Source organism: Solea senegalensis, linkage group LG1 (genome assembly GCF_019176455.1).
Source record: "Solea senegalensis isolate Sse05_10M linkage group LG1, IFAPA_SoseM_1, whole genome shotgun sequence".
In the NCBI taxonomy this organism is placed as follows: Eukaryota; Metazoa; Chordata; class Actinopteri; order Pleuronectiformes; family Soleidae; genus Solea; species Solea senegalensis.
In genome coordinates this window covers 36,470,010-36,480,343 of record NC_058021.1, presented here as the reverse complement: position 1 = coordinate 36,480,343, position 10,334 = coordinate 36,470,010, and the positions used below count along the sequence as shown (strand labels likewise).

At 40.6% G+C, this 10,334-nt stretch overlaps 1 protein-coding gene across 1 annotated transcript in view; it reads left to right on the top strand.

The window, feature by feature from the left end:
* Positions 1-7,772: 7,772 nt before the first annotated feature.
* The window catches only part of vstm2a (V-set and transmembrane domain containing 2A), an 86,625-nt gene continuing 84,063 nt past the window's right edge, over positions 7,773-10,334 (top strand). The window contains exons 1-2 of the mRNA XM_044040784.1: positions 7,773-8,181; positions 9,318-9,484. Coding sequence (XP_043896719.1) covers positions 8,103-8,181; positions 9,318-9,484 — 246 coding nt within the window. The 5' untranslated portion in view covers positions 7,773-8,102. The remainder of the gene's footprint in view (positions 8,182-9,317; positions 9,485-10,334) is intronic.

The following is a 10,334-nucleotide window of genomic DNA, read 5'->3' as shown; positions in this document are numbered from 1 at the left end:
GTCGGAACATAAAACAATCACGTTGTGAGATAAAATCTATACAGGAAATGAAATCATTTGCCAGTGTTTCAGGACACTGAACCCTATTTAATGTGCAAGTGTGGGCTAAAAGGTTCATAGTCAGACCATGATGCGGTGGTCTCTCCCCTGCAGTCTACAGTCATGCTTCTGTGTTGTAGCCCTTTCGATGCCCTTGGTATAGAAGCTCTCATCGTGATATTCAAAAAAAGTGCATGGACCGCACTTTTATCTCTGGTTCAAAGTGGTGGATCGAGCACTCATCCTGGGTTAGGACACATCTAAGAAATCCAGTTGGATCTGCTTCAAAACCTGCCAAGTTCTTCTGCAACAGAGGTGCAATCAGGGGTCCAAACCTGTGGCACGCACCAAGTAGAAACCTAAGACACGCCACGTTCTCTAAGCTGTCATGGCAGATGCCGATTCACAATCAAAACACCATCTATGTAATGATGGTGGCTGTAGCAGGATGTCTTCAAGGCTCTCCCTTCCCCTCTTGAATTCAGCTGTCCACTATGACACAGTTGATAAAGCTGGAGCATCATCCCTATAATGTAGCAAGCATGTCAGCATTGGAAAACCCCTTTCTGTGGATGTTTGGTAACACCACAATGTCAGGTTTTGTTCACAAAATGTATCTAATACTAATTTCCAGTATACAATTAATCCAGATATGGGTTTATTTCAAAGGAAAATGTTGACTTTATTGTATGCCAGGTTTCATTTCTCTGGCATTACTCCTTAACTCACTATGCATGCTATATCAATTACTATGCATGTAGTAGTGCTTCATACCCACTGTTAAAAAAAACTCAAACTATCCCTTTAATTCAGCCTAAATTAGTACTTCCTGGTCCTTCATAATCTACACTCAGGCTTTCTCCTCATCAAAACCGGACATTGTCATTTTTAACATTATAACCGCTTCTTTACAATCATAGACCAAACACATGTCATATGTCTTGTAAAGTTAGTTAGTTTTTTTTTATTAATCCCCTTAGGGAAAGTATTCCTCTGCATTTTGACCCATCCTAGAATTAGGAGCAGTGGGCTGCCACACGGGTGGGGATTTGAACCGGCGACCCTCTGGTTACAAGTCAAGTTCCCTTTCCACTTGGCCACAGGCTGCCCTTGTAACTGACCTTGACCTCTGACCTGTAAACAGAGGAACGAGGACATTTAAAGTGAATATATTCTTCAGAAATTGCAGACTGAAGCCTTTTGTTTGGTGACTAAAATATGGTTTTCCTTATGTCTCCACTTACAAGGCCACATTTTTATGAGAGCACTGTTGCCTACTTGGCAAATGTGTCACTATATTTAGAAACTTTTCAGCCCCCAGGTGACTTTTTTTTTTTTTCAAAAAAGCATCTTGCGACTTTCTGGCATAACCCAACCGTCTCTCTGAGGAAAAAAAAAGAAAGAAGCCATTTCTGCCGCATGAATGAGCTGCATCTGACTCTGTTGACTGCGGGTGCAGAGGCGGTGTGGAGACACAGAGAGGGAGGAGCCATGCACTGTGACCATGCAGCGCAGTCGCAGACAAGAACAAGCGGCGCATGTGCAGCGCAGCTAACAAATCACTTCTCTGTATTAAAATAGTGTCGGCGTGGAGGGGTTTTGTTTTCTCTTCCCCCACACTTGCATCTTTCACACTCATCCTCGTCTTGCGCGTCTGAATTCTGAATTTAGACACGCTTGAGTGTATTCGACTGTGAAACGCACAAATACATACAAAACAAAAACACAACTGACGTATACACACACACACAAAAAAAAGACTTTGTGCTGTTTTGACTTTAAATATAGCAGGAAGAATATAATGAAAAGGCACTTTTCATTGTTGTTGTTGTGTTGTTATTTTTCAATGTTTATTTGTCAATATGCAAATCACTGTATGCCGTGTACTGGCGACGTCTCAGGGCTTTTCAGGCTGACTTTGGCTTTAGCTACTGTCCATTGGAACACGTGCGAGTGAGCGTGAGCCTCTAGTCAGGACTGACTCTGCATAAGCACCTCATACAACCACAATTCAAAACCCCTCTTTGTTATTACATGGTAATATGTTTCTCATGTACATTAGTTTTATGTAAACTACTCCACTGGCTGCTGTGTGGTTATTGAGCCTTATTGACATGCCAGTTACTCTCCACAACCAGATATTAGGACCATGAAACCTTGGGGAAGTGAGATAACAAGCGATGAGACAGTTTGGTAGAAAGCTTTATTATTGTGCTGGTCACATTAATGAACATTACTGAATGCAATTCAAGCAATTAATTACTGCTTGCATCATCGCCCTGCAAAAAAAGGGTTTAATTATTTTTTGATGCACTCTGTTGCACTCAGCGAGCCTCGTGGAGAGTGTGCTCAGGCTGACAAAATGGGCGCTGGCAGGAAACCAGCTAAACTGTGGTCTCACCGCCTAATGGCCATTGTACTGACAGGGCAGATGGTATTTCTTGAAAGTGGAAATGCGCTGAGGGTCTGGTGCAGAAGAGGTGACACTGCTTTATTCTCTCCCCCATGATCAGTGTCTGCAACAGCTGAACATCAAGTTACCAGAACAAATATCACTGTCAATGTGAAGGTTCTTTCCCCCTCAAAGACATTAGAGGTGGAGAAAAAAAAGAAACAAAAGCAAGATTTCAGAAATACTCAGGGCAATTGTCCAAATCACTTCTTCTTCCCGCAAGGCACAAAAATTAAATGCTTTATTTACTCAGATAATTGGTCTGTTATCTTGCCTGAACATTTGATTTTGCACCACGAAGGTCATCAAAGTGAAACCCCTTCAATTTCAGCCGCACAAATAAAACAAATACAGTTTATGAAGGCATATTTCATTTAGTGTGATTTATTTGATTTTGTCTGTAAAACATAAAGACCAGTTTATTTATTTAATTATAATTTCCATTATACACTGTTGGGACATAGCTGAAAAAGGTTCAACTCTCATATCCGACCTGTCAATCGTGACCTTGTATTATATATAATTTCTGTGTAACAGAAAACTGTTTGAGAGGCTTTTCTCATTATATAATGAACTATGTATTAATCTGACTGCAGAAATCTGTCAACAGAAACTCACACAGGCAAAACTGGCTGAGTCAGGAACTCTATACAAAATGAATTGATGTTATATATATATATATATATATATATATATATATATATATATATATATATATATATATATATAATCAGTTGTTTTTGATTGTATGATTTGTGAACCTTTTGCTCTATATTTTGACAATTTCTTATCTTATCATTTCTATTGCAAATCCATTGTTATATTGTAGCCTGCTTAACTTCAGGGGTTTAGTGTCAATATTTATTTCCTTAAATATGAACATTTTAAATCAATATTTTTCACTTACCTTCTCTTTAGTTTCTTTCATCATTAGTATTTTTAGACACCAGTGCTTCTGTTTTTAATCCTGTGAGCCACTTTCAGGTCCATTCTTTTGTCTGAAACCTGCTACATAAATAGAAACTGATTGATTTACTTGTTTAAAAGCCTTTATTAAGTAACACAAACACACCTATGATGGCAGCAGTAGACCTTTCAGCTCCAGGATTGACTTGTGAAACAATATTAAAATTAAATATCTGAACTACCACATTTCCCCCAGATCAAGAAGTCAGAGGTTTAAAAGGGAATGGAAACTGGACGACAGGAAGATGGTTACTGACACGGTTCCAACCTGTTTGGAGAAGCAACGCAGTCATGTCAATATTATTTCTATTTTAGTAAGTAGCTGTGCAATGATAGGATCAAATTCATAATAATGAATGCATTTTGACTTGAATATAGGAATGGACACAAAAAAATGACATCCAGGTAAAAAAAAGATAAAGATGCACAAAAATAGATTTAAAAAAGAAACGTCTGCTAATTTCACACTAAAGACACGACAGCCCTCAGCTGTAGCTGCAGACCTGCCTCTGAAATAGTTTGGAGACCTTCAGCACCAGCTGTTTCTGCAGCCCTGTCGTGCCTGCAGTAATTATGATGGGGAGAAGCAGAGGAGGAAGTCAGGTGACATTATTATAGTGTGACAGAGCTGCGTGGGGAGGAGGTCGAGGTGGGAGGACGGGTCAGTGAAACATCAAACGTTAACATGTGAAAGTGCTGTTTGTTTCCTGCCACTGCCGCAGCCCTTCAAACCCAGTGCTCCATGAATTCACATGTTTATCGCTGTAGCTACATGACAGAGCTCCCTTCACTTCAAAATCCACATAGCTGAACCTAAAATGTTACCTAATCCTTAAAGCTGCAGTGCCTACATGTTGGTAATGGATGTTGTTATTATGTGTGTGTGCTGCATGTGAAATCTGACTCTGTAGAACAAAGGCCTGACCGAGGACCTGACCGAGGGAGTGTCTGTGTGTATACAGCTGCAGTGCACGGGCAGGGAAACGGCTGAACAACTGGGTTTTTTAGACCCTCAGAATGAACTGCTATAACTTTTCATGGACGTTCATACTCATCGCTGCCCTGATTTGCTAGTTGTTGTTTTGACCTTAAATAAATCACTTCCCGTGGGCAGCAAAGAAAACAGTTCAGTTGAATTAAGTTTAAGTTAGGTTTCAACTTAACCAAACCTTAACCATAGTGTTGCTAATACCAGGTGAGTAAGTCGTGCAATTGCTGTTTCATTGTTGTAGTGTCTTAATTAAATGTACTGTGTCAAACACTGAATAAAAAAGAAAAGACAAAGGTTTCAGCAAAACCAGCATCTTTACTGAAGTTGCATATTTCAACCCACTGAATAACTTTAGCCGACTGTATATGAGAAAGTACGGTGGCCCTGAGGTAGAAACAAAAAAGCCCTCCTTAGACTGATGATAACATGGGACAGGACCCTCTCCCCATGTTATATAAAGGGCTCAAATGATATTTTATTATTGGACCTACAATCTTAGGGTTTTCAAATGGTTCTGAATAATTCTGTTAACCCACAGAATCTGATGCTGGGGCTGTTTTCAGTTGGACTAATAACATGTGATCAGGTGAACAATGAAGAACAAAAGAGGCTGTTTCATTTTGTTTAATCTGCATTCATATGCAATTAGCTGTTAACAGACTGAAACCGAAAACTCACAAGTTTTTCTCTCTCATCTACAACTCAATTTCCATGTCTCGTGTTGCTAGTTGGACCATAATGACTAAACCACAAATGGAAAATGGAAGTCTTGGCCCAGATATCTGCAGTCTACACTGGAAGCCGCACAATATTGTTGTATCTTTGCCCCAGAGGCTAATTTATTTCCAGACAAGCAGTTGATGGATTCTGAGATTGAGATTGCGCTTCCTAAACACATTTGACTTCATGAAATGTCCTCAATTTACGGAAACCGCCGGCACATACAGTAAAGAGAGTTTCTGCACTGTTTCATTGCAGAGATCAGTCGCAATATCGGGAACATCACTTTTTCAGAGCAGACTTGTTATTTCACTTCACAATAAAGCCATGTGTTTTTCTTCATCTGGGGCTCTTTAAAGGGAAATCTAGTCTGACGTTCTGCTGCTCTGCTAGAAGAAGCCATATATGTAGATAGATAGATAGAGATGATTGAGATTTTTTTTACCATTTTTAATTGATTCATCATGATAATCAAATAAACTGACAATTAATCAACTGAATAATAATAATAAAAAAAAAACTGTTGATCAGTGTACAGTTACTTTACCATACAGGGAGCACTATGTATCTGATAAAAGAACACACGTCCTCAGAAACAAGGTTCTGCCTTGTTAGGACCAGTTTTTGATCTCCATGAGGACTACTGGTCCTGACAAGGTCAGTGTATATGTTAGAAAAAGTCCTATAGTGGTTAAAGATACAAGTACACTCCCTCATAACCTTCACCCTGGACAATGTCACTGCGTGTTCCCAGTGTCATTAAAGCAACTTGAGTCTCTTGGTTGAATTAAGATGAGTTAACCACTTTGAACGGCGTGTGACTTTCAGCAGACCTTCACCTCCTCTGCTCCATCAGACTGAGATATCGCTTCAAAACCGGGCCATCATCATTCTTCTTCCATGTTGCAACAAAGTCTGATGATTAGAGAAATGTAAGAATAGGTTTGCATGTATCAACTATATATATATATATATATATATATATATATATATATATATATATATATATATATATATATATATAAATAAGATGGATGTGCTCATCTTAACTCGTGTGAAGGCAGAGTAAAGCCTTCACACAAAGTATGGTTGTGTAAGATATGGACACATAGTCAGCACTGTGTGTGCTCTTTGCTGAGAAACAGCATAAAACAAGCATACTAGTTCCCACTGGAAATTAGGTTTGATGATTAATGATGTTTCTAATTATATACATATATATATATATATATATATATATATATATATATATATATATATATATATATATTTATATATATATATATATATATAGAGAGAGAAAGGGGGGCCCAAAGCTGTTTTACACTACAGTTGCGCCATTCATCCATTCACTCACACTTCCATACAACACATTTTCTATCACTCATCCTTCAAGTCCATTCACACGCTGTCAGCACAGCCATCAGGAGGACACATCAGTATGTAGAGTGGAGCCGGGGATCGAACCCACAACCTTCAAGTTGACTCGAGCTACCACTGAGCCACCATTGCTACCCTAATTGAACATCACTAAACACATGTTTTTTGTAAAATCAGCGTAGAGAGAACCAGTGTTACTTAAAATAGTTGAACAGAGCAGAGCAGTGAAATCAGTGTATTGTCAAGTGTCGTGGAATTGAAGTTTAAAAGACGCAGTCATTTGGCCTGAGAGTAGGCCTACAGTCGTGAATGTGCTGTGAAGCAGCTGACAGCTGGGACCAGCGATTATCCAGCATGACTTTGAGACCAGGCTCTTTTTAATACCTCATGCCTGCAGATGCTTTTGTTGACGGAAGAGAAAAGTGCTTGTCCCAGAAGGATGATCCCTGATTTGTCTCCAAATCAATTATAGGAGTAAAAAAAAAAATCATAGACACGATTTGTGGCCAAAGGGCAGACAATGTTCCCAGTCTGCACAGGAGACTAATAATATTGCAGCAGGGGTCTCTTCTGTCTTAATGACTCTGGTCGTGCTGTGCTTGCCCTGCACTTGCTGGGTCGCAATTCACTGACTTCCTGTTTTACTCATTATTATTGTTATTATTATTATTATTATTAGTAGTAGTAGTTTTAATAATAACAATAAAATAATAATAATACAATTAATATTATTATTATTTATCATCATTAGTTGAGAATGCTGACCTTGCATTTAATAACCATTTTCTTGCTCTGTATTAATATACCATTATAATAATAATATACCACCCTTTGATTTCAACTGTTCATACATCAAAACGTTCAGCTCATTCATGACATCCTCTGGGCCACAGCGTGAGTTGAATGGAACCCCCGTGTTAATGAACGAATCAGAGGCTTACAAAGAATAATATAGTGGCCTAACAACAGGCGATGATGACATAATCGTATCAGGGAAATCATGCAAAACTCTACATCATTTGGCGCACAGTAAAAATAAAATCCCCTCATACAGATTTCTCATGGCGCATTTTGAAAAGCAGGCGGCCCAAGGTGACAGTAGGCGGCCAGGAGAGGACTAGATTTGCAGAGGTGCGTGTGTGTGCGCGCGTGTGTGCGTGTGTGTGTGTGTGTGTGTGTGTGTGTGCGCGCGCGCGCGGATGCTACACTGATCATCCACTAGACTGACGTCTCTCCGGTAGCGCAGACGAAGACCGCAGCAGCAGCGCGGCTGTTTCACAGACTTCAGTGGGGCTGAGCAGTCGACGGTGTCTCCTGCAGAGAAACAGAGAGAGAAGGAGAAACGAAGGAAGACAGAACTTGGTTTACCGAAAGGCTGTGCTTTTGCAGCATGTTCCACCGTCGGCAGTCTCCGTTTAAACCAACTCGTTCAGCAACTGTGTGACTTTGCTGGTGTAAAGGCTTATTTTCCGCGTTTCCCCGCAGTTGGAAAGATTCGTCTCTTATTTTTTTTCTTCCTTCGGCTGATGTGAAAATCGTGCCCGCTATACTGGAATGATGTGGACCTCTCATGATACTGTTGGATTTGTTTTCTTAGCTGGATTTTGTGTGCAGTTCGGATTCTCCTTTGAGGGTAAGGATCTCATATAACGTACACACATTTGTTTCACTTGTCTTGCTCCTCCAGTTTATATCTCAGTGTCATCGTGTGTTTGCCGCCCTGCGTGGTGAAAGCAGCTCGGTCGGAGAAAGTGTTAAAAGTGCGCAGCCTTTCTGCAAAAGCAAAGGAGGGCGCGCAGAGGGAAGGGGAAACAACGAGGGCAGGTGTTTCAGTTTCAAGTCTGGCGATTTAGTATAAACATATGTGATAGAGAATAAGCAAAGGTGACGCAAAAACCAAATAAAGGACGCGAGGATGAGAAAATGCAACTGGTGATTGTTTGAGATCAAGTGGTTTGTGAGGTGAACGAGGAGACGCTGCATTTTCTCTCGCGCTAAAAAAAAAACCCAACAACAACCCAGGTTTGGCTCTAATTTGAATAAGTTATTGAAATTGTGGTTTAGTTTTGGTTGAGGGAGATGAAGCGGTCGCTTCAGCACCACGGACAGCGCTTCATCCTCTGCTGATGCTGAATACAGCTGTCCGTGGTCCTGAAATCCACAGTCCAGTCACAGTCAGCTGCTGCTTCTTGTGTGGTTACTTTCAAGTTGCACTGCGTGCTCCTTCTCCACACCTTTACATCTGTAAAACCAGGAACCCTGTGGTCACGTGTACATTATTGAAGTTTGCAGAATGGACATCCTCCTACACTCCACTCTTTAGGGGCTGCGTTCACTCTTAAATCCCACTTTATTGTTAATGGTCATGTTTCCAGTCAAGTTTATTCAGTTGTTAATGCAGATGTGGAGATGCAACCACCGACTAATGCGTGAAGGTGGAAAAAGAAATGGGGAGAAGATTGTGGCCGCGGTGCTACTGTGCGTTATGTAAATTCCCCTCCCGGATGAAGCCGCGTCGGTATCTGTGGCAATGATGGGTTGTGTGTGTGTGTGTGTGCGTGTGTGTGTGGGAGCCTATCATCTCATTCAATTTAAACAAAGAGCGCACATTTAACCATGGTTTTGGTAGCGGCGGCGGCGGCTGTGGCAGCGTTACCCCGTCCGCGATCATGAAGTGTGAATGCAGCCACAAGCCTGATCATTAAAGTGATAATACCTCCTTCGACTCTCCCTTCCATCTCTTCCTCTATCCCTCTCTCTACCCTGCAGGTCGTTTCACGGATCTGCCCTCTAACATGACTGTTAAAGAGGGACAAAACATAGAAATGGCGTGCGCTTTCCAGAGCGGCACCGCTTCGGTGTATTTGGAGATCCAGTGGTGGTTCGTGAAAGCGCCGGAACCCACTGACAGCGAGGAGGACGTCGGTGCTGAGGAGGTACAAGGGACTCTTATCTTTTTTTTTTTTTTCCACATCTTCCTTTCCTCGTCACGAGCTGTGTCAGTTTCCTTCTAAGCACACCCACTCATGAAGGGAAAAAAGGCCATCCAACATGTTTCCGCGCTATTACGCACGAGCACCTTATGTGGTCACCATCATCCCGCTCGTGTAGACGTCCTGAAGACATTTTTAGGCACTGATGTTACAACTTTTACTCACATCTACTATCTTGCAAGAAAACAAACACAAAACAAAAGCACAACACATACATATAAACATCGACTGCTGCTGCTCGAATGTCATGGACAACATACACTCAAATGACATTACATTCTGTAAAAAAAACCCATCTAACTTAATTTTGGATTCCATTATTTCTCCTCACATTTGAGATGTGAACATTTATTTCATATCTAATTTGATAAAAAAGAAAATGATTTCATTTTATCTGATTTTCCCCACAAACAGTTAACAAAAAAAAAACACACAACCTGAACACTGATGTCTTGGAAAAAAAAAATCAACAACCACAAGATCATTAATCAAGGACCACTGGGGAAAAAAAGCAAAAGAAAAAAAATGAGCTCGTTCTGGATATTAATTACACCATAAATGGAGTAAATGAGCCTGATTATTCATGGATGGATAAAACATGGGTGAATCAATACAGCCAAAGCATATTCTTGTATATTGCCTCATTAAACAGTGCAATGGAGGAGCTTTGGCAGTTTATGATTGTGTTGCATTAGTGCTGCCTGTGACACTTTCCCTCGCTCAGCCCGCGAGGAATGATGCCAGTGTTTTTGCTTCGGTCACATGAATAGAAATGACTCGCTTGTGTTATTAT